This window comes from Taudactylus pleione, unplaced genomic scaffold (assembly GCF_031769625.1).
Source record: "Taudactylus pleione unplaced genomic scaffold, aTauple2 ptg000864l, whole genome shotgun sequence".
In the NCBI taxonomy this organism is placed as follows: domain Eukaryota; kingdom Metazoa; phylum Chordata; class Amphibia; order Anura; family Myobatrachidae; genus Taudactylus; species Taudactylus pleione.
Genome location: NW_028285266.1, coordinates 2,235,256 through 2,260,939, shown reverse-complemented (window position 1 = coordinate 2,260,939; position 25,684 = coordinate 2,235,256). Strand labels below are relative to the sequence as shown.

Genomic DNA, 25,684 nt, shown 5'->3' with positions numbered 1-25,684 from the left:
CTTAATTATTTCATTGATATAAAAAAGTACATCAATTAATTAGCACATGCTGCTCATAGCTTCATAGCTCACAGTTGCCATAACAAGTAATAATACCATAGGTCAGGACATTCTATATTGTACTCCAATATAAATGTGAAGTGTACCTCAACTCACACCAGCCTTAACCACCTCAGAAAAAAAGAGTCTTTGATGGGCCTTTTTTTAATAAGATGTTAAGAACTTAGGGCCTGATTCAGACCCACTCGCGAGCGGCTGTCCGCTCGCAAGTGGGTCGATGTTATGCACTGAGCATGCGCACGACGGAGGGAGCTCCGTCGTGCGCATGCGCCAGATGCGACGAGCGAAGGAAAGTCCTTCGCTCGTTGTGTCCGATCAAAGGGGGTGTGCTGTCAATGTTGATTGACAGCACGCCCCCTTTGGTGGGCGTGCCGGGGGCGTGCCTCCCTGACGGGGGCGTTCCCACGGGAACGCCTCCCGTCAGAAGCCGGCCCACTGACATCACTAGTGATGTCAGTGGGAGTGATTTTGGCTCTGATAGAGCCAAAATCACTCCGGAGCTTGCGGTTGAAAACCTCAACCGCAGGCTCCGGCTCGCAATTTCGATGGTCGCGATGGTCTCGACCATCGCGGCCATCACAAAGCACGCTCGTATAGCCTGTGGGTGGTGACCCACAGCTATACGAGCGTCCAGGAGGACGCTCCATGAAAATGGAGCCCGGCCCTCATTCAGAGCGTGCGCTCTGCTCAGAGTGTACGGCTCTGAATGAGGGCCTTAGTGTTCAATGACCATGTCAAACTGACAGAATCATAGTCCCTCAATGGCAGCACCATCTAGCCATACTGGTAGCTTAGGCAGGCAATTGCACCTTCTAAAATCAATCACCAATTCTTTAGTTTTGGCACCATTTGAAATTGAAAGATTGTTCTTACTCCAATCTGCCAGCCTCGCTACCTCATTCATAGTAACTAGTGGATCGGGGGTAGGCAGCCTGTGGCAAATCAGCATGTCCTGCCAAAGTTTTAGCACTCTCTAACAGCAAAACCGTGGCAGGGCATGCTGGGATGTATAGTTCCACAGCTTCTGTAGCGGCACAGGTTGCCTCACCCTGTAGTGGGTAGTGAAGTGACTAGTGTGGACAGTGTTAAGTTTAGCTAAAATGAGAGTAGATGGATGTGTACAGTAGGTATCAGATGTTTTCATAAGTAGAGAAAATCTATTCAATATTCTGTTGTCAAAAAGATATGCCCCATGCATTAAGAGTTTAATACATATCATGAAATATAAATTAGCATGAAAAATGTTCATGATAATTGCCTTGATACATCTACCCCTGTATACAGTAACATTGGTGGGGCAGTGAGTGCACATCTCAGTAACACACAAACCAATGAAAATAGAGGGACCGCCAAAAAAAATCTGTGATTACTTTGTGGTATCTCTCTTGTTCAATAGGAGGCAACCTTCAGTGGAAAAGTAGAGACCAGGGGTTAAAGTGGGCCAGAACGGGGTGGAACTGTGTTCCGTCACTTCTATTTGGAGACTGAACCAGTTCCGCCTCCTCTGTCCCACCTAACCCCGGCGCTGCAGGGAGGTTCCATTTGCCGGGCGCCTGCTGAGATTTTGTTACCAGTGGGCGCCCGGATCCCTCCCCGCATCGCTAGCGGCAGCTGGAGGCTGGAGCTCACTCATGAGCTCCGGCTTCCGGGTCCCGCTGTGTGCAGTGCACTATGGGAGAGACGTCATGATATCTCCCCCATAGTTCAGAGTGAGGAGCAACCAAGCGGACCAGGGGGACCAGGCGGCAGCGGACGCGAGAGCGGGGCTTAAGGTAAGTATTTTTTTTTGTGTGTGTGTGTGTAAGCAGCTTCATAATAGGGGACATTACTACAGGGGGCATTACTCAGGGGGCACTACTACTGGGGGCATTACTCAGGGGGCACTACTACTGGGGGCATTACTCAGGAGGCACTACTACTGGGGACATTACTCAGGGGGCACTACTACTGGGGGTATTACTCAGGGGGCACTACTACTGGGGGCATTACTCAGAGGGCATTACTAATCACTACTACTGGGGGCATTACTATTGGTAGCATTACTCAGGTGGCACTACTACTGGGGGCTTTACTAAAGAGGGGCATTACTATTGGGGGCACTACTACTGGGGGCACTACTACAGGGGGCATTACTACTTGGGGCACTACTATTGGGGGCACTATTACAGGGGGATTACTAATGGGGGCATTGCATAGGGGGCACTGCATAAGGTGCATCACTCCTGGGGGCACTACATAAGGGGGGCTCTGCATAAGGGGCACCACTATGGTAGGCTCTGCATAAGGGGCACTACCACTGTGAGCACTGCATAAGGGGCACCACTGTGGGCACTGCATAAGGGGAACCTCCACTACTGGGGTCACTGCAAAAGGGGCAGCTAGATTGTTTTACAGTTTAATTTTGCGGCAAATGTCTGATTGGGGCCCACCATCAATGGTCAGAGTAAGCCCCAATTGGATCCGCTTACTGGTGTCTGGCCCCTCTCCCCACAATGTGGCTATTAAAAGTTATCCCCCTACCCCAACCCCAACCCATGTGCTGACTCTAGTCATCCAATCAACTTCTTTAACGAGACCTGTTAGTTGTTTAATTACTGCACATGTCAGAGATAGGAGGGTATCCACTTAGTACTGACTCAAGTGCTTGTATTTCAGTATTTCTAATTATATAAACTTCACACATGTATCATTGGCCAAAATATGACACTATAAAAGAGAGGCTAATAGCTCTGGATTAAGGCAGATGTTTGCTGCCACGTTCTCACACATATATTAGTAATTAGCCTCTTGAACTATTTCACTTTAATTCTCTCCATGCTTCCAGCAATTGATCTATCTTTGTGCATATTTTAGTCTTTAATGTTTCTGTACCAAGTACAATATGTCCCGCGTTTACGGGAGAACATTCTCATTTTCTTTCTGTTTTGAAGAGTGTGAGAACCACAAGATGGTATAGAATTTGTGGGAACCCATTAACATTCATAATCCAGCATTCAAATGCTTTAAGTTTGTTGAGTCAGTGGTTGAGGAACTTCATTAAGTATAACTGGTGACGTATAAATGGTTTTATATGATTGTGGGGCCTATTCATCAACACTAAATTAACGTTTTTAAGGCCATTTCCTTAAATAACGTTATTTTAGTATTCATGAAGCCACTTAGCACAGGTGATGTCACTGATATCTCCTTGCTAAGTCCCCCTGCGTTAATTTCCACACTCCCCATACATTAGTATGGGGATGTGGAAATTATGGTATTCATCAAATTCCGAAAATTATGAATTTGATGGAGGTACTATCTGCCACTGTGAGGCGGCGAATAGCAGGTGAAACTTACCTGCTTCCAGCTTGACGGATCCCCCGTCTCCCCCTCCCGCGTCTGATGCATCCTCTGGCTCCGGAGGCTGGTCAGACACTGTGTTCTCCCAGCAGAACACAATAAAGATTAGAAAAAAAACAAAACTTTTTTTTTTTCTAATCTGTACTGTGGTCTGCTGAGAGACCATGTGACAGACCAGCAGGACGGAGCCGGAGGCTGCTGCGCGGACAGGTAAGTGCTGTCAGTGGGAGTGCTCTCGGCTCTGATAGACCACAAGGGTCTCGTCACAAGCCGCTCGCTATAGATGTGGGTGGGTACCCACAGCTATACGAGCGGCCTGGAGGCCGCTCAAAAAAAACAGAGGGACGGCCCTGATTCAGAGCGAGCACTCTGTCAGAGCGTCCGGCTCTGAATCAGGGCCAGAGTTTGCGTTAAAGCTCTGTCCCTGCAAATCCCGTCCGCACACATCTCCTGGTATTTTTCAGAAAAAATACAGGGAGAATGTGTCTACGCATGTGCTGCTGTTAGATACCGCAACCCACATAGCTACCGACCCCCCCCCTCCCCATGACTGACCAGGGTCACAGTACAGGAGCCCAGAGACCAGCTGACCGGAGCCCCAGAGGACATCACCAAAGCACCGATCACTGGTCCTTGGATACAGGTACTGTGTAAGTGTTTTTTTTTTTAAATATTTTTTTGTTTGCCTTGTGGTCTATTTAGAGCACACAACTGATCACTGGGGCCCGGCTCCCCGTTGGGGAACCGGGGGAAACCTTGACATGGCCTTTTTATCACAGGGCTTCCCCGGTAATTTTTCACAATATATTTTTAGTACATCTGGGCAGATCACATTTCCCATTGCAATTATGGGAAATGTGATCTGCTTATTAAAATATTTAATAATAAGGGTTTGGAGTAGAATTTAGCGAATTCTATTCTAATTGCCCTTTAGCAAATTCATGTGATACTAAAATAATGTGAAGAGGGTGTGAAAACACCTATTTTCACATTACTTTAGTAAAAACAATGTTAATAAATATGCCCCTAAGTATGAAAAATTGCTTTAGCTAAATAACATATTTTTTTCTAATGCTTTTTAAGGATGCCATTACCAGGACAGGGAGTACTGCATTGATGCTTGACAAACAGGCACAACTCCCCTACATGGGTTATGTAACCAATTTGTATAATGGGTGATTCAGAACAGAAAAATAATAATATACCAGATAAAACACCCATTTCACCAGCAAAATTTATTTTCACCCTTGATAAATCAGTATGTGTTCTGTACCCAGGGGTTAAAGTGGTCCGGAATGGGGATGAATTGCTTTCTGTCAGTTCCACTTGGAGGACATACTGTACCAACTTTCCCAGCCAATCGCCCTGCACTGCAGGGAGGGGCCATCTGCCATTACCAGCGGGTGCTTGGCTCATTCCCCACAGTGGCAGCCAGAGGCTGGAGTTCACTACTGAGCTCCAGCTTCCGGCTCCCACAGTGGGCACTATGGGAGAGACGTCATTACTGCTGGGAGCATTACTACTGCGGGCATTGCATAGGGGGCACTGCACACAGGGCACCGCTACTGAAGGCACAGTTACTGGAGGCACCACTACCGTAGGCACTGCATAATGGGCACCACTACTGGGGGCACTGCATAAGGGGCACTACTACAGTGGGCATTGTGTAAGGGGCACTACTGTTGTGGGCATTGTGTAAGGGGTACTACTGCTGTGGGCATTGTATAAGGGGCACTACTACTGTAGGCATTATGTGTATTGGCATTATATGTATATGGGGCACTACTACTGTGGACATTGTGTATAAGGGGCACTAATGTGGGCATTGTGTATAACACTTGTGTACAAGGGGCACTAATGTGGGCATGTCATGACTGTGTGTCATGACATGAATAAGGGACACTACTATGTGGTGTAGTGTGAATCAGGGGAACTACTGTATCTGTGGTGTAATGTGAATACGATTGTCAGGGCCGCCATCAGGAGGGGACTGCTGGGACTGGAGTCCTGGGCCCGGACCCTGGCTGAACGGAGGGGGGCCCGCTGGGGCCTACCTGCTCCTACCGTCCGCCACAGTACAGCTTGCAGCCTGCACTACCCCTTTGACCAGTAGAAAGGGGGCCTGCCATTGCTACCGCCTGCCATCGCCGCCGACCCAATCCCCTTTAAGTAAATGTAGGAGACAGCTATGGTCTGCTCGGGCCGCCCCTCCATTCGAGCCTACAGGACACCCGCCGTCCCCATGTTCAATAAAGTTTGTTCTGGGATCGGCGCTGGATTTCATAATGGAGGGGGAGTGAAGTGGGGGAAAAAGAGCTGTGCAGAGCACTGGATTTAATAACGGAGGGGGAGTGAAGTGGGGAAAAAGAGCTGTGCAGAGCACTGGATTTAATAAGGGGGGTTGAGAGGGAGTAAAGTGGGGAAAACGAGCTGGGCAGAACGCTGGATTTAATAACCGGGGGGGAGTGAAGTGAGGAATAACAGAGCATGGCAGATTGCAGAGCACTGGATTGAATAACCGGGGGGAAGTGAAGTCAGGAATAACAGAGCATGGCAGATTGCAGAGCACTGGATTTAATAACCGGGGGGGAGTGAAGTGAGGAATAACAGAGCATGGCAGATTGCAGAGCACTGGATTTAATAACCAGGGGGTGGGGGTGAAGTGGGGAATAAAAGAGCTGGGAAGAGAACTGGATTTAATAACAGAGGGGGGGAGCCCTGGCTATTTTGTCAGTCTCGGGCCCCACAGTTTCTGATGGTAGCCCTGACGATTGTTCTACTGTGTGGTGGAATTTGAATTGGGAAAACAATTGTGTAGCCACGTCCCGTCCCTTTATTGGAAAAGCGCAGAGGATGGGGGGGGGGGGGTGTTATGAGTTCCACCACATCTCTAGGACCACTTTAGGCACTATCTGTACCTACAACCACCTCTGAAAGATGAGCCACTGCTCATGGGACAGTACTATGCATTCGCCATCTAGTCTGAAATTTACCAGCAGGCCCCTGCACAAGAAAATGATTTATATTAATACTTTGGCTGGAACCTGTCCCCCACCTTTCACCTTTTCACAGTCTCATAATAGTCTAATTAAGCTTTTCCCACAGTTGCCACCCAGTCAATTGAATTGGGGAGAGTAGAACCACACTAATATTACAGTGTGAAGGAGTCAGGCTGAAGGATATAGATATATTTTTTTTTTGCTTGTTTTTTTGTTTTTTTCTTGATCTTACTTAACTTTGGTAAATAGGGCAGGGCAGGATTGACTCAAAAAAGAACAGTCATAATAGTTGCTGAAAGTCATGTATAACTACATGACTAATAAACGACTGTACGATTACGACATCGTTCATTATTCTGTGCAGTGGATATTGTGCCCACCACACTGAATGATATGTCATTCAGTGACAGCACCCTCCCTTATCCCAGAACATGCACAGTCTGGCGATATCGGCAGGTTGAGCAGTATGTTCAGGCGATGACAGATGCCGGCAACGACCAGTGGGAGCGCGCATCGCTTGTCATTGCCAGCATATTCACTACCCGATTAATGAACAATTGAATGATAACGATGTCATAATTGTTCAATCGTCCATTTGTATCGTGTAGTGGATATGCACCTTAAGCCTGTAACTTTAGATAATTTGAGGGTGGACAACCATCTTTTTGTGAAGATGACAATTGTAGTTTGCAGGTAGAAACAAAAATGTGTCACAATGGGCCGAATTCACTTCAGTGTGATGATGAATAGCCGCGGGAGGGAGCTCCTGCAGCTATTCAATACACCACGCTGTTTGGGCGGCTAAAGGATTTCTTCTCGCATATCCCAGGGGATGCGAGGAAAATCCGACAAAAGTGCCGGGCGCGCAGCTGTTTGTCAGCTTAGCGCTGCGCTAATAGCCGTGCACCCGGCACTTTAGTCAGAGAATGCCGTATACCGCGCCTTAACAACAAGTTGCGAGAACCGGCATTCTCTGACTTAACCTATTCCCGACAAGGCAAACAGTGCAGTTTATTGAATAGCTGTGGGAGCTCCCTCATCGCACTGAATTGAATTTGGCCAAATGATTTTCAGGTTGTACTATTTCATGATCTGTTGTTATTCTCCTTTTCATTTGCAGTTTTTCCTTGGAAATTGATTTATTGCATGGTTTACTGCTTTGTGATGATGTAAAACCATACTTACCTACTTTTTGCATATAAGCTCTGACGAGATCCAGGTGATGACACCATGAATCACATCAACGTGTCCCCTTCCCTGGCAGCATGATGACGTGATACAATTCACAGGAAATTCACCAGCAAAGTGGGAGGGATGCTGCAGGTTTTTGTACTTTATCGGGAAGCCCGGGGGATCGTCTCCTAAGTTGGGAGTCTCCCACAAATTCCGGGAATGTAGGTAAATATGCAGAAAACGTGAGCTAAGCCTGGCTCTAGAGAGATTCCTTCATACAGATCTAGGCCCATATTTACCAACGAGTGATATTCTTGTTACCACTCGATCGTTACGGGTGTAGTAGGTATTACCGCTGGGCGCATAGCCAGCAGTTCAAATCCCGACAGTGGCAGCCCGGCAAGGGTGAAAATCCCGATCGTCCCTAAGGTAAGTATAGCTAACCTAATTCTACACCCTAACCCTCCCTTAGGGGTGCCTAACCCTAACCTCCCCCCAAGTGCCTAACTCTAATCCCCCCTCTAAGTGCCTAAACCTAACCCCCCATTCCCCGCTGCCTAAACCTAAGTCCTCCGGGGGGGTGCCTAACCATAACCTGCCCTCGAGTGTGTGCCTAACCCTAACCCCCCCTTCCCCTAGCCTAAACCTATCCCTCCCGGTGGGGTGCCTAACCCTAAGTCCCCCTGGGAGCCCTAAACCTAACCTTCCTCCCCCGCAGCTGTCCGCACTCGGCGCCAGGCTTACCTTCGTTCGGTATGCCGAGCGTCGGTCTTCCGGCGTATGGTTAATGACAGGCGTTGAGTTTTCGATACCTGTCATTAGTACCACGCTGGGATTAGAGAGTCTGGAAGCCGGAGGTCGGCATTTAGACCGTCGGCTTCCAGACTACATCCCATCATTACTAATCTTATTCTTAAATGGTGCTTTGGGAAGAAAGAATGAAAAACACTTGGGGGGGGATATCAAACTCCTAAAGAGCACAAGCAGAGGCGTTACCAATACCATCCAATCAGCTTCTAGCTATCATTTATATAATGTACTAGATAAACAATTAAATGTACCTGCTGATTTTGCATTACCGCTTTACTTTTGCCTATGTCACTGCTGCTCAAATTGTACTAACAAAATTACTTAATTTCATTAAAAAGCTGCAAAATACACTGTACCTTTCCCTTTCCACTTTATGTGTTTAATTCGTCCAAAACTGCCTGCCGCGCTATTCCTGCCATGTTAAGTGTTTTGTTTTCCAATGTATTATGTATTATGTTTGATGGATCATACTGTGAAAATGTTTCTGCAAGTTAGCAGGCCCTTTGAACTGTGCCATGTGAATAATTAAGCACAGCTACAGCTGTGGGTGGTGAAACGTAAATGTTTTGAAATGTGTTATTGTATATTACGCTGTTCTCCAGTATGAGATCCATTTTTAATCAGACTCACTATACAAGGTACAGTAAATAAGTAAAATATACCTTTTAAGATATTTAGGCAGCACGGTGACTCCGAGTAGAAAAAATATCATTACAGAACATATAATCATCCCAATGCCCAGGCACACTGCTCGCGTCTCCCCACGCTTTTGGGCCATGAAAAGTTTCTTTCCCATCCTGCATACATTTATGTCGTAGTCTGGTCAATAATTGTTTCATCGATTTAGGGAGCCAATTAGATTTTCCATTCCTCTGTAGCTGTGGAAATCAGAACGTATGGGTTACTCTCCGTGTAAAGTGTGACATTTATAAATAAAAACATGAACATAAATACTTATAGTAATCATCTGATAGAAATCATGGACTGTTCTTTACATACAGTATAACAGTGGGCTAATTTTGAATATCATCCAAGTAGAGCTGGTTTCATAGAAGTGGAAATAGAGGTCACAACCGCAGCAGAATACAACAATACATTTCAGTTGCTATGGGGCTTTTGGTTCTATTGCTGGAGTTAAATGAATGTATTGTTCCCACTGCCCACTCTGACAAAGGACAGCAAAGTCCCAAACTGTAACATAGGGGGAAATGTATAAAATTTTCTAAAGAGTGGAGAAGTGGACAAGTTGCTTATAGCAACCAACCAGCTTCTGGCTAGCATTCATCTAGTACATTCTATAAAAAGATTTTTTTGCATATTCTTTTGCCTAAAATGTATGTAAGTTGCAATGCGATGTGAATAGGAAGCACCAGCACACCGCGCTAATTTGATATGCCAGACTCATAAATCTGTGAGCTACTGAGTCTCTGAATCTGTGTACGAAGTGCTACAATGTAGTGGCCGCAGCATTTTTCATTCCTTTTGTTTAATTCACAGTTCCGTTATGGTTCATAGACCTACTCAGTTGCACACAGATATACAAGTGTCAAATATCAAATTATTCAGCACACTCTGCCGGTGCTTCCTAGCTGCATCGCATTGCAACTAAGATGCAATTTTGGTGAAAAAAGACGCCCGATGCTAGCAGAGTAGCACTGGACCAGGCAAGTCACGCTGAGTGGCGTATTGAGGCTAGATGTATGAGGACACATCTGTACTATTATTCTCTCCTTGTGTAAACCTGATACATATACTATTGTTCTCTCTCCTGGTATAAACCTGATACATATACTACTGTTATCGCCTGGGGTAAACCTTATACATATACTACTGTTCTCTCCTGGTGTAAACCTGATACATATACTACTGTTCTCTCCTGGTGTAAACCTGATACATATACTACTGTTATCTCCTGGTATAAACCTGATACATATACTACTGTTATCTCCTGGTATAAACCTGATACATATTCAACTGTTATCGCCTGGTATAAACCTGATACATATACTACTGTTCTCTCACCTGGTGCAAACCGGATACATATACTACTGTTCTCTCACCTGGTGTAAACCTGATACGTATACTATTGTTCTCTCACCTGGTGTAAATCTGATACATATACTACTGATATCTCCTGGTATAAACCTGATACATATACTACTGTTATCGCCTGGGGTAAACCTGATACATATACTGCTGTTCTCTCCTGGTGTAAACCTGATACATATACTACTGTTATCTCCTGGTATAAACCTGATACATATTCAACTGTTATCGCCTGGTATAAACCTTATACATATTCTACTGTTTTCTCTCCTGGTGTAAACCTGATACATATACTGCTGATATCTCCTGGTATAAACCTGATACATACACTACTGTTATCTCCTGGTATAAACCTTATACATATTCTACTGTTTTCTCTCCTGGTGTAAACCTGATATATATATACTGCTGATATCTCCTGGTATAAACCTGATACATATACTACTGTTATCTCCTGGTATAAACCTTATACATATACTACTGTTATCTCCTGGTATAAACCTGATACATATACTACTGTTATCTCCTGGTATAAACCTGATACATATTCAACTGTTATCGCCTGGTATAAACTAGGGGTGTGCAGCGGCCACTTTTCGTGTTTTGTGTTTTGGTTTTGGATCTGGATCTTTCTTCGTGTTTTGGATCTGGATTGGTTTTGCCAAAACCACCCTTCCGTATTTTGGGTTCTGGGTTTTGTGTTTTGGATCTGGATTTTTTCTTAAAAAATAAAAAAAAACGCTAAAATCACATAAAATGGGCCTTTTTTTGTTCCTACGCTATTAATAACCCCAATAACATTAATTTCCACTCATTTCCACTCTATTCTGAACACCTCACAATATTGTTTTTAGGCCAAAAGGTTGCACCGAGGTAGCTGGATGACTATGCTAAGCGACACAAGTGGGCTGCACAAACACGTGGCCCATCTAGGAGTGGCACTGCAGTGGCAGACAGGAAGCCAATCAGCGTTATGGTGCCCATTTGCATGTAGCACGAACCCGGGAGATCCGTGCTACATGCATCTGTGTGATTGGCACAGAGCAATGACAGGTCCGTGAGACCCGTCTGTGCTGCTGTGGTAAAAAAAAAAAAAAAACCTGTGTAAAAAAAGAAAAAAATGGCGTGCACCCCCCCAAAAAAGAGCAACCAGCCCCGGGCATTAGTAACCCAGTGCTGGGTGTGCTTAAATACAGGGGACAAACGATGTAGGGGTCCCCTGTACTTAAGCACAACCAGCACCGGGCTAGTCAGAACCAGCGTTGGTTGCCAAAATACGGGGGACAAACGACGTAGGGGTCCCCCGTATTCTGCGCAACCAGCTCTGGGCTCTGATCTGGTCCTGGTTCTGGAAATACAGGGGAAAAAAATTAGTAGGGTTCCCCTGTATGTTCCAGAACCAGCACTGGACTTTTTCTAGCGGGGGGCTGATGCCACAGCCAGGGGAGCCCTTTCACCGGGCCCCCCAGCCGCAGCATCAGCCCTGACCGCTAGTCAGCCCAGGCTGGGGATCCCTGGAGAGCTGGGGACCCCCCCAATAAAGGGGTCACCCTCTCCAGGGCATCCCAGGCCCAGGCTGATAGCCCGGGGCTATCCCCGCCACCCCTGGTGGCGGTGGGTGGCGGGTTGATTGTGTGGTGTGGTGTAAATAAAGAATATCAAACATTGTCTTTACAAGTAGAACTGCAAGTCCCAGCAAGCCTGCCCCGCATGCTGGTACTTGGAGAACCACAAGTACCAGCATGCAGGGCATTAAGGGCCCGCTAGTACCTGTAGTTCACCTGTAAAAAAAATGTTTAAAAAAACACAGGACACACACCGTGACAGTATAAGTTTATTAAACATACATACACCCACACACACACATGTACACATACTCACCTATGTAACCTGTAGCATCGGTCCACTTGTCCGGTAAAGTATCCATAGGTGACCTGTGAAAAAAAACATACTCACCATCTCCTATGCGAGGTTCTGTCCTCTTCATTCCAAAGTAGGCATCCCCGGACTTGGCAAAAAAAAAAAGCGAAAACACGATCCACGAACTTAGTACCGTTCTATAGAACGGTACTTCCCGAATGAGAGCTTAGCGGCGGGGTATCACCATGGAAACCCCGCTGCTAAGCGTTCATTGGCTGAGAGAGGTCATCTCCCGTCTCTCAGCCAATGAACGGCTCCCTCCATTGTAGTCAATGGTGGGAGCCGCAGGGTAAACTTTAATAACCTTGCGGCTCCCACCATTGACTACAATGGAGGGAGCCGTTCATTGGCTGAGAGACGGGAGATGACCTCTCTCAGCCAATGAACACTTAGCAGCGGGGTTTCCATGGTGATACCCCGCCGCTAAGCTCTCATTCGGGAAGTACCGTTCTATAGAACGGTACTAAGTTTGTGGATCGCGTTTTCGTTTTTTTTTTTTGCCAAGTCCGGGGATGCCTACTTTGGAATGAAGAGGACAGAACCTCGCATAGGAGATGGTGAGTATGTTTTTTTTCACAGGTCCCCTATGGATACTTTACCGGACAAGTGGACCGATGCTACAGGTTACATAGGTGAGTATGTGTACATGTGTGTGTGTGTGTGTGTATGTTTAATAAACTTATACTGTCACGGTGTGTGTGTCCTGTGTTTTTTTTAAACATTTTTTTACAGGTGAACTACAGGTACTAGTGGGCCCTTAATGCCCTGCATGCTGGTACTTGTGGTTCTCCAAGTACCAGCATGCGGGGCAGGCTTGCTGGGACTTGCAGTTCTACTTGTAAAGACAATGTTTGATATTCTTTATTTACACCACACCACACAATCAACCCGCCACCCACCGCCACCAGGGGTGGCGGGGATAGCCCCGGGCTATCAGCCTGGGCCTGGGGTGCCCTGGAGAGGGTGACCCCTTTATTGGGGGGGTCCCCAGCTCTCCAGGGATTCTCGGCCTGGGCTGACTAGCGGTCAGGGCTGATGCTGCGGCTGGGGGGCCCGGTGAAAGGGCTCCCCTGGCTGTGGCATCAGCCCCCCGCTAGAAACAGTCCAGTGCTGGTTCTGGAACATACAGGGGAACCCTACTAATTTTTTTCCCCTGTATTTCCAGAACCAGGACCGGATCAGAGCCCAGAGCTGGTTGCGCATAATACGGGGGACCCCAACGTCGTTTGTCCCCCGTATTTTGGCAACCAGCGCTGGTTCTGACTAGCCCGGTGCTGGTTGTGCTTAAGTACAGGGGACCCCTACGTCGTTTGTCCCCTGTATTTAAGCACACCCAGCACTGGGTCACTAATGCCCGGGGCTGGTTGCTCTTTTTTGGGGGGGGGGCACGCCATTTTTTTCTTTTTTTACACAGGTTTTTTTTTTTTTTTTTTTTACCACAGCAGCACAGACGGGTCTCACGGACCCATCAGTGGTCTGTGTCAATGACACAGATGCAAGTAGCACGGATCTCCTGGTCCGTGCGTGCATCTGTGTCATTGAAATACACAGCAGCACAGACGGGTCTCACTGACCCATCTGTGCTCTGTGTCACTGTCAGTCACACAGATGCATGTAGCACGGATCTCACGAGTCCGTGCTACATGCAAATGAGCACCATAATGCTGATTGGCTGAGAGCCGTGACAGACGGCTCTGTCAGCCAATCAGCACTTTGCCCATTAAAGGCAAAGGCATTTTTTTTAAAATGGCCGCTCGAGGCAAAACCTCGAGATCCGACAGCAGATCTCGAGGTTTTGCCTCGGGAGAGGGATCCGGGGCAGACAGGGAGATCCGAGCTTGGGCTCGGATCACCCCGGATCCCCGAAGTTCGGGTGGGTTCGGTTCTCAGGGAACCGAACCCGCTCATCCCTAGTATAAACCTGATACATATACTACTGTTCTCTCACCTGGTGTAAACCTGGTACATATACTACTGTTATATCCTGGTATAAACCTGATACATATACTACTGTTATCTCCTAATATAAAATTGATACATATACTACTGTTATCTCCTGATATAAACCTGATACATATACTACTGTTATATCCTGGCATAAACCTGATACATATACCACTGTTATCTCCTGGCATAAACCTGATACATATACTACTGTTATCTCCTGATATAAACCTGATACATATACTACTGTTATCTCCTGATATAAACCTGATACATATACTACTGTTATCTCCTGGCATAAACCTGATACATATACTACTGTTATCTCCTGATATAAACCTGATACATATACTACTGTTATCTCCTGATATAAACCTGATACATATACTACTGTTATCTCCTGGCATAAACCTGATACATATACTACTGTTATCTCCTGGCATAAACCTGATACATATACTACTGTTATCTCCTGGCATAAACCTGATACATATACTACTGTTATCTCCTGGCATAAACCTGATACATATACTACTGTTATCTCCAGGCATAAACCTGATACATATACTACTGTTATCTCCTGGCATAAACCTGATACATATACTACTGTTATCTCCTGGCATAAACCTGGTACATATACTACTGTTATCTCCTGGCATAAACCTGATACATATACTACTGTTATCTCCTGGCATAAACCTGGTACATATACTACTGTTATCTCCTGGTATAAACCTGATACATATACTACTGTTATCTCCTGGTATAATCCTGGTAGATATACTACTGTTATCTCCTGGTGTAAGCCTAACACACATACTACTATATCCTGATATAAGCCTTGCACAAATACTTCTGTTCTCTGCTGGTATAATCTGTTAAGAATGGAATGCGCTACTGCGCAGTCCCCATGTTGGTTCCTGAGGCGGGCTTCATTCCCTTAACAAGATGGTCACCGACCTAACTAGTGCGCATGCCCATTTTGTAAGCATGATATGGTGGGAGATGGACGTCTCCTACTTAGTTTCAGGTGGTATCGTTTTCAATTTTATCTGAAAACTTTTGCAGCAAAATATTTTGTCTATTAGGGCTCTATTTATTAACATTATTTTTACTAAAATAAAGTGAAAAAGGGTGTTTTAATACCCTTTTCACATTATTTTAGTTAGGGATGTGCGTCGGACCATTTTTGCCGGATTTGGATTTGGTTCTAATTCGTCGTCCGGCTTTGGATTTGGATTTGAATTTGCCAAACTGCGGTGACTGGCTTTGGATTTGGATTTGGATTTTTTTACAAAAATTGACAAAAAAGGATAAAATCACATAAATTGGTCTTTTTTTTCTTCCTAGAGTATTATTAACCTCAATAACATTAATTTCCAGTCAATTTAGACCATATCACAGCTTATAATATTGTTTTCAACATTATTGGCCAAAGGTTGCAGTGAGCTGACTGGTTACTAAGCGACAAAGCAGCGGCACAACGACACAGACACCACAGTATAAAGCACATCTATGACACATTGCCACACAGCAGTGGCAGAAATGAAAAGTAGTGCACCCACCCAGTGGGGTACGGCCAGCAGAGTCACAGTACTTGTTTACAAAGTGGGCTACGGCCCTAGGAGTCACAGTGCACAATCTTATTAGCATTACACCGCACATAGGGCCTGATTCACATTACACCATAAAGTAGTGTCTCTTATTTATGTTACGACACACAGTAGTGCCCCTTTTACACAATGCCCACAGTAGTGACCCTTTTACACAATGCCCACAGTAGCGGTGTCCCTTACACAATGTCCCCCAGCAGTGGTGCCCCCTATGCAGTCCCCTTAGTAGTAGGGTCCACTATGCAGTGCCCCCAGTAGAATGCCCCCCAGTAGTATGCCCCCCCAGTAGTATGCCCCCCATTAGCATGCCACCCAGCAGTATGCCCCCCATTAGCAGGCCCCCCCAGTAGTATGCCCCCCATTAGCATGCCACCCAGTAGTATGCCCCCCCAGTAGTATGGCCCCCCCAGTAGTATGGCCCCCCCAGTAGTAGGCTGCCCCAGTAGCAGGCCCCCCCAGTAGTAGGCTGCCCCAGTAGTAGCCCCCCTGTAGTATGGGCCCCCCCTGTAGTATGGCCCCCCCTGTAGTAGGCTGCCCCAGTAGCAGCACCCCCCCCCCAGTAGTAGTAAGCCCCCCCAGTAGTATGGCCCCCCCAGTAGCAGGCCCCTCAGTAGTATGGCCCCCCCAGTAGCAGACCCCCCCAGTAGTATAGCCCCCCCCAGTAGCAGGCCCCTCTGTAGTATGGCCCTCCCAGTAGTATAGCCCCCCCAGTAGCAGACCCCCCAAGTAGTGTAGTATGGCCCTCCCAGTAGTATAGCCCCCCCAGTAGCAGGCCCCCCAGTAGTATAGCCCCCCCAGTAGCAGATCCCCCCCAGTAGTATGGCCCCCCCAGTAGCAGACCCCCCCAGTAGTGCAGACCCCCCCCAGTAGTATAGCCCCCCCCAGTAGCAGGCCCCTCTGTAGTATGGCCCCCCCAGTAGTATAGCCCCCCCCCAGTAGCAGACCCCTCCCAGTAGTGCAGACCCCCCCCCAGTAGTGCCCCCGGCCCTTGCACAAATAAAAAAATAGAAAATAAAAACTTACCTGTAACCCCGCTCCCACGCCGTCCGCTCTGTCACACGCTGAGGAGGGAGCCGGAAGACGGAGCTCATGTGTGAGCTCCAGCCGGCTCCCTCCGTGCAGCAGCCAATGAGAGTCTGTGTGACTCTCATTGGCTGCTGTAACAAACACACAGCTGCCGCTGGCGGCTGTGTGTCTGTGTCTGTGTAGGGCAGAGCGCTATCACTGCGCTCTGCCCTACACGCGAGGAGACCTGATGTCGGATTCTCTAGTGAGAATCCGACATCAGGCGGCCGCCGTTCGGCCCCGAACGGGGATCCGAGTCAGGCGGTGAACACCCGAATCCAAACCGCTCATCTCTAATTTTAGTATCACCTATAGTTATTACAGGGCAATTGGAGTAGAATCTGTAAAATTCTACTCCAACCCCTAAGTATCACTTATGTTTAGTAAGCAGATCGCATTTCCCATAATTGTAATGGGAAATGTGATCCGACCATAGTTACTAAAAATAAATTGTAAAAAAATACTGGGGAAAGCCCTGTGATAATAACGCCACCTGGAGGGTTTCCCCGGTTACCGGGCTCCTACTCTGCTCTAAAAGGCAGAGCAGAGCTGGGAGCCGGCTCCAGTGATCAGCTGTGTGGTCTAAACAGACCACACACTGACTCCATGGACCGGTGGTCGGGGCTCCGGTGATGACTCCCCTCCAGTCAGCTGGTCTCCCATGCTGCACTGGGGCCCAGTCATCAGGTGATCGGGTCCAAGTGCCGTATGAGATATCAGCTGACTGGAGGCATGGAAGACATCACCGGAGCACCAATGACTGCAGGTAAGTGCCATTAAGGGAGGGGGGGTCTCGGGCGGGGTCCGCAATCGCGGGGGGGCGGGGCTTAGTGTCGGGGGGTAGCAGCGGCGGCCAGTCTGCGCATGCGCGGGGCACTAGTCACAGTATTTTTTTGCAAAAATATATTGACTAGAGAGCGGAGGGGATTCGCAGGGACAGAGCTTTATCGCAAGCTCTGTCCCTGCAAGGGATTTGTAGTAAATCCCTGTGATATTGCCTGAATTCGCAATGCGAATTCATTCAGTAATGTCGCACTACAATCTGCATTACAAATGCGGATTGTAGTAAATAGAGCCCTTAGTGAGTTCAATGACAGGTTTAAATCCTAAATAATAAAAAAACACCACACAGAAGCGACAAATTGCGATTTTCCCCGTATTTGGTACATTAGGCAAATTATGAACCTTATACTGCTCAGAACACTTTATTGTGTATATATACAAGTACAAGGAGTTTCCTGGGGCTATTTCTGTCCCTTAAATTATACCATAAACATTGTGTTTTAAGATATAAAAAGATACTTTAGGGATAGAGAAGTAATAGAAACTAAGGCCCTCATTCAGAGCCGCTCGTTAGCGGCAGTACGCTCGTTCCGAGCGATGTTTGCACATCTGCGCATGCGTACGGTTTTTAGTACGCATGCGCGAACCAGTCAGTGCGGCCAAAAATCGTGTGTACGCTATATAGCGAGTGCCTGCTATTTTGAGTGACAGAATGAGGCGTATGTGGGTGGTAACAGGGGAAGGTGCTTGAAAACGGGGAGTGGAGATCCGAACGCAGGCGTGCTTAAAGGTCAAAACGGGCGTATTATGGGTGTGCATAATTAATACAGCAGCGTCATTGAACACGTCACTGGGTTATTTTATAGCCAGAACTGCTCGCAAATTTGTGGTAGCAAACACCAACCACAAGAATAGCGAGCAGTTCATACGCTGGTCGATGTACTCGATTAATCTAATAAATAGCGGACATGACGTATGGTGCGAGCGGCCAGGGGGCGTTTTTAACAAATAAACGAGCGTATGTTTTGCTCGCTCGTTCAGACTTAGAGGTGTGAACAGACTGCAATTTGCGAACGGATCATTTGAATAGCCACCCCTTGTTTTTGAACGAACGACCGCAAATAGCGAACGGCTCTGAATGAGGGCCTAAGTTTTTCCTAATCTTTATGAAAAGGCAAGATGAATAAAATATAAGCCAATTTAAGCAAAACAACTTGAGCCGCAGCACAAATCTGATTTCACCAAACATAAGAGTAATACAAATAAACCTTAAGTTACACAGTAAAAAATGTGCTGGCAACAGTAAATGATTACATTAATATACTGTACTTTAACCACTTAAATGACGTTGTCGGTTTTGATGCGAACGCAGCCAGCTGTACTTCAGCTGACAAGGTGTGTCTGCACCCCCCGGCTGTGTTTTTGAAGAGAAAATGTGTTCTATATATGTGCAGAACAGATCTTTTCTGACTACCCGGACTTTCCTGCAGACTAGGCAATTTCTGACCGGTTTTGCTGGAAAAATCGTCAGTTAAGTGGTTAAATGCCAATAATATATACATTACAGCAGTATTGTTTCATATATGGTCCTCGGCAAGCACTGGCAGTACATATTTTCCAGATCTATTCACAGTTAAATAATTAGTACAGATCCACTAGGGTTGGTGTCACCCAGTTCAGTAACTAATGGTGTCACCCGCTTGGACCTCCTCCTGTATCAGACCGTACAGAGGGCCTGATTCAGACCCGCTCGCGAGCGCTGAGCGGGTCAATGTTGCCCAAGTGCGCATGCGCACGAGGGAGCCGGTTCCGTCGTGCGCATGCGCGAGACCCGAATAACGACGCCAAGCCGTCGTTATGGGTCTCGCACCAAAGGGGGCGTGCTGTTGATGGTGATTGACAGCACGCCCCCTTTGGTGGGCATGCCGGGGGCGTGGCAGGCCAGACAGAGGTGCTCCCATGGGAACGCCTACCGTCTGGGTCCGGCCCCACTGACATCACTAGTGATATCAGTGGGAGTGCTTTTGGCTCTGATAGAGCCAAAAGCACTCCAGGGCTTGCGGCAGTGAGACCCTACCGCAGAGTCTCGTCTTGACCATCGCGACCATCATTGTGGCCGCTCGCTATATCTGTGGGTGGTCACCCACAGCTATGTGAGCGGCCAGGAGGCCTCTCCAAAAAGGAGAAGGGACGGCCCTAATTCAAAGCGAGCGCTCTGTTAGAGCGTCCGGCTCTGAATCTGGGCCAGAATCCTTACTAAGGTTTTTTGTACTAATGTTGCATTTTGGACACAAATGTTTTAACAGCACCCAGATATTGACACATTGCTTTTTGCACAAAAATATTTTTTTATAGCGCCCACATACTACCAATTGATATTTGGACACACATTAATATTTTTAACAGTGTCCACATACTACCCAATTGCAGTTTGGACACAAGTACTTTTTTAACAGTGCCCACATACTACTCAATTGCTTTTTGGACACACATTAATTTTATTTTTAACAGTGCCCACATACTGTACTACCCAATTGCTTTTTGTACACAAATAATTTTTTTTTACAGCACCCACATACTACCCAATTGCTTTTGGGAGAATTTTTTTTTTAAATCTGTCCACATACTACCCAATTGTTTTCTGGATACAATTGTTTTTAACAGGGCAAACATACTACCCATTTGCTTTTTGGACACAAATATATTTTTAACAGTGCCCATACTTACCCAATTGTGTTTTGTAAATAAATATTTTTTTAATAGCACCCACATACTAAACAATTGCTTTTGGACACAAATATATTTTTAACAGTGTTCACATTCTACCCAATTTCTTTTGGGACACAATTGTTTTTAACAGTGCCAACATACTACCCAATTGCTTTTTTGATACAAATATATTTTTTAAGTACCACCCACATACTTCCCAATTGATATTTGGACATACATTTATATTTTTAACAGTGCCCACATACTACTCAAATGCTTTTTGTACACAAATATGTTTTAACTGTGCCCACATACTACCCAAATACTTTTTGGACATATTCATTTTATTTTTAACAGTGCCCATATACTTCCCAATTGCTTTTTGTACACAAATATAACAGCACCCACATACTACCCAATTGCTTTTGGAAGACAGTTATTTAAAACACGTCCACATACTACCCAATTGCTTTCTGGGCACACATCAATCTTTTTAACAGTGCCCACATACTTTACAATTGCTTTTTGGACACATTTTTTTAACAGTGCCCACATTCTACCCAATTTCGTTTTGAACATAAATATTTTTTAATAGCACCCACATACTACCCAATTGCTTTTGTGACACATTTTTTTATTAACAGTGCCTACATACTACCCAATTTATTTTTGGAGGCACAATTTTATTTTTAATAGTGCCCACATACTACCCAATTGCTTTTTGGACACAAATATTTTTTTAAACATGCCCACATACTAAACAGTTGCTTTTGGACACACATTAATATTTCTAGCAATGCACACATACTACCCAATTGCTTTTTGCAAACAAATACTTTTTTTTTTAACAGTGCCCACGTACTACCCAATTTCTTTTTGAACACAGATTAATATTATTTTTAACAGCGTCCACATATTGCCATTTTGTTCATTTTTTTCCCCTGAATTAAAAGTGTAGATAAAATCTGCATTGAAATGACCATTTGTAACTATCAGTATCACACTATCTGCATGAATCCTGCTTTGCAACTTTGCAAAAGCAAAAGGGTTACATCATAAATCATTGTGTAGTGTTAATACTAGTTTCAAGCAACTGTAGTAGTGTTCTTATTGTTTGTTTATTTGTTTGTTTTTTAATAACTGGTCCATCCACGACACATTCTGGCAAGTGGCTGTTTCAGGCTGGATTCCAGAGGAAACTAACTTGGCATGTGGCTCCTCTCTCTAGTCACAGCGCTCCAACCACAATTGCAAGCCACGTCCAGCGCGCGTGACAAAGTCATGTGCCATGACGTCATCGTGTTTGGCATACAGAGGAGGGAAAAGTTCAGGTTGGATTTATATCTGTGCAGCTGTGGTGGGCGTGACCTAGTAACTGGCAGTAGGTTAGGCCTGCCCGCCGTCACTGGGATATATAGGTCCATCCTGTCAGTGTGAGAGCAGCTTTTGGTGTCACACCTTCAGACAGTGACACACCTAGTGACGCCACAGAGTACAGTCTATGTGTGGATTTCAGAACCACTTCCTTTCAGCTCCACCACAATTAATAACAAAGATCCTGTAATATATCTGTGATAACAAGAGTATGAAACTGAAAAGTCAGAAATGTTGTTACTGAGTTGGGAAAGCCTGTTCCTTCTTAAATCTATGATACAGAGCATTGTTGAGCTTTAACTGTATTTATATCTACTTTGTGCTTATGACCAGCATGATATAATATGTGGGCTGGTATGGGGTCCCGGCTCTCAGGATAACGGCTGTCAGAATACTGACAGCGATATCCCAAAAGTCACAAATCCCAGCACTGAGAGGTAAGTTCCCTACACCTAACCCTTACCCTTAATCCTCTTTTCCTGGTGCCTGAACCTAATCTCCTCCCCTAGTGCCTATACCTAACCTCCCCCTCCCGCACCCTAAACCTAACCCCCCCTTATTGCTTAACCCTAACCCTCCATTTAGTGCCTAACCCTAAACCTAACCCCCGATACTTACCATCAGTATGCCGGCAGTCGGGATTCTGGAGCAGGGATCCCACCGCTGTGGGGATTCCGGCGCCAGTATTTAGACTGTCGGCATCCCGTCTGCAGGGATGCTGACTACATCCCATAATATACTAGTGATCATAATATACCGATCGGCGTACGTAGTTGCAATTGCGTATGCTGCTGAATCAGGCCCAATATACAGTATAATACACCTCAAGATGCGATATGTTACTGATAATGCCCCTGAGAAATGTTTAGTATGACAATGTTAATATCCATGTAGATGTAATATGCCCAAGATAAGGCCCAGCAAGATGTTCTAAATTCCCAAATATGTAAATGAGAATGGCTCAATACCCATTATTCAACTGAGCTACTGATTATTCCAGCAAGATCATGCATGCGAGTAATAATGCCCATATTGTAATTAATTAATGCTCAGTAAGATGTCCTTAAGGAGCAGTAATGTCCATTAAGATGCCCATTCATATAAATGTATAGAAAGGTGCTTAGTAGCGTAATTGTCTGTTTATTGTAATGTTCAGTAGGATGCCCAGTAATGGCAATGGGCAGTAGAATGTCCATTATTAATAATGTCCAACAAGGTGGCCACTACGATGAACATTAGTGAAAGGTTCCAATAAGGTGGTGCCCACTGATGGTAATAGCCTGTAAAAGTGCTTAAGGTGGTCCTAGAGATACGGTGGAACTCAAAGTCCTCAGCGCTTTTTCAATAAAGGGACATGGTGTCAAAAGAAAGTGGCATGGTTACACATTTGTATCCCCAATTCAAATGAAGCCACACAGTAGCACAATCAACATTACAGTGCCCTGATTCACATTACACCACATAATAGTAGTGTCCCTTATACACAATGCCCACAGTAGTAGTGCCCCTAATACACAATGCCCACAGTAGTAGTATCCCTTGTACAATGCCCACAGCAGCAGTGCCCCTTACACATAAGCCCCACAGCAGTAGTGCCACTTATTCAATGCCCACTGTAGTGGTGCCCTGTATGCAGTGCCCAAAGTAGTGGTACCTCTTATGCAGTGCCTACAGTAGTGGTGCCCCCATTAGTAGTGCCCCTTATGCAGTGCCTCCAGTGGTAGTGCCCCTTATGCAGAGCCCTCAGTAGTGGTGCCCCTAATGCAGTGCCCCCATTAGTAATGCCCCTTATGTAGTGCCTCCAGTGGTAGTGCCCCTTATGCAGAGCCCACAGTAGTGGTGCCCCTTATGCAGTGCCCTCAGGAGTGGTGCCCCCTATACAATGCCCCAATTAGTAGTTTCCCCAGTAGTAGCTCTGGAGTGAACTCCAGCCTCCGGCTGCTGCTGTAGATAAGGATCCGGGCGCCCACTGGTAACAAAATCTCAGTGAGCGCCCGGCAAATGGAGTAGGTAGCTGGCCAAGGGTGCCTGGAGGGGGGAAGCGGGAACAAATTACCCAGGCTTGCTGGAGGGGCCTGGCACCACCCCCCCTCCCTCATACAACAAAACAGCCCAGCACATGCTGCTGTGTGCTTGGCTGCACTAAGAGACTGCTCGCGGCTAAGTATCAGCCACAGCAGTCTCCTATGCCTGTGGGGGGAGCGATCACACTGATCACACCCCCCACTGGCTATGCGTCTGAGGGGCTCACAATGCCCCCTCCCCAGCGCGCAGTGCCGCTACACGGTACTGCAAAAATGTATTTATTTCTTTTTCTAAGGGGGTGTCGCCATGCCTCCCGTGATTAGACCACACCCTCTTCTTCCCTCGGGCCCAGCGCGGCTCTCGGCGCACCTGGCGGCACCGCTCCAGCATGGCGCCAGAGCAACTGGCCGGGTAAGGTGGGCTGGAGGAGGTGGAACTCGTTCCTCCTCCAAATAGAACTGATGGAACGCAGTTCCGCCTCATTCCGGACCACTTTATCTCCTGGCCTGTTAGATAACAGTTAGACAGTAAGATTACCTGAGTTAGTACTCACCCTCTGGCCATTGCTGCTACATCCTACATAAGTGACCTAGTAATGGCATCAGGTATCCTATGGTAAATTTACTCCCTTATTCGAGCTTGCAGCAGGACGTGGAACAAATAACATAGAGAAAAACAACCCCACTTGGCCCCATTCTGCCTCTGTAACCCAATGCAAATGCACTATCTACACTGAAGTTTTGCTCCTGATTTAAAAGAATTCCTAAAACTAAAATACAGCAGATACACTTGTCTCTGGGCCCTATAACTGACTCAGGGTCTGTTTCAGCAAGGAACGTAGTTGCTTATATGCACGCAATTGGCTGATTGTTGCGTACTGCGCAAGTCTATGCATTGCAGTGCGCGTGTACGAACCAGCAGCTGCGATTGGAACTGCGATCGACCCATTGCAGAGTGATTGACAGGAAGTGCCGTTTGTGGATGGGACACGGGGGTGGTCGGGCAAACGCAGGCATTCTAGTGCGTTTCACCAGCGTTGCAGGGGCGTGCATAAATTAGCCACTGCGATACTATATGTAGCATGACGCCCAAAACTGTGTGTATTGGTCTGATAGTAGTCGATTGAACCGATGTTATCGCAGTCTTGCTAACCATTACGGATGTGCATGTAAAGTGGGAGTCCTTATATATTGCTGCAGCAGCATTTTGATCGCTGTGGACTAGCATGCAATCACACTAAACTGCGTGCATACGCCAGTGGCAAATCTACATTTTTGAGGCCCTGACGCCTGAACTGTTATGGGGGCCCCTTTGCAACAAACAACAATAGGGCAACATCAAAAAAGGGCCAAAGGATCTTGCTGCCCTTGCAAGGACCTTGAGGCCCAAATGCTGGAGATTTAGAAACCCCCCAGAGAGTGAGAGACGATAGATAGATAGATAGATAGATAGATAGATAGATAGATAGATGTAGAAACCCTCAGAGACAGAGACACTGTAGATAGATAGATGTAGAAAGCCCCCAGAGAGTGAGACACTGTAGGTAGATAGATGTAGAAACTCCCCAAAGAGTGAGAGACTGTAGATAGATAGATAGATAGATAAATAGATAGATAGATAGATAGATAGATAGATAGATGTAGAAACCCTCAGAGACAGAGACACTGTAGATAGATAGATGTAGAAAGCCCCCAGAGAGTGAGACACTGTAGGTAGATAGATGTACAAACTCCCCAAAGAGTGAGAGACTGTAGATAGATAGATAGATAGATAGATAGATAGATAGATAGATAGATAGATAGATAGATATAGAAACCCCCAGAG

The 25,684-nt window shown here is 46.2% G+C and overlaps 1 protein-coding gene across 1 annotated transcript in view; it reads right to left on the bottom strand.

Annotated features, from left to right (window-relative positions):
- The window catches only part of KCNMB1 (potassium calcium-activated channel subfamily M regulatory beta subunit 1), an 86,320-nt gene that overhangs the window by 8,335 nt on the left and 52,301 nt on the right, over positions 1–25,684 (bottom strand). Inside the window, exon 2 of the mRNA XM_088458904.1 lies at positions 9,044–9,259. Coding sequence (XP_088315030.1) covers positions 9,044–9,177 — 134 coding nt within the window. The 5' untranslated portion in view covers positions 9,178–9,259. The remainder of the gene's footprint in view (positions 1–9,043; positions 9,260–25,684) is intronic.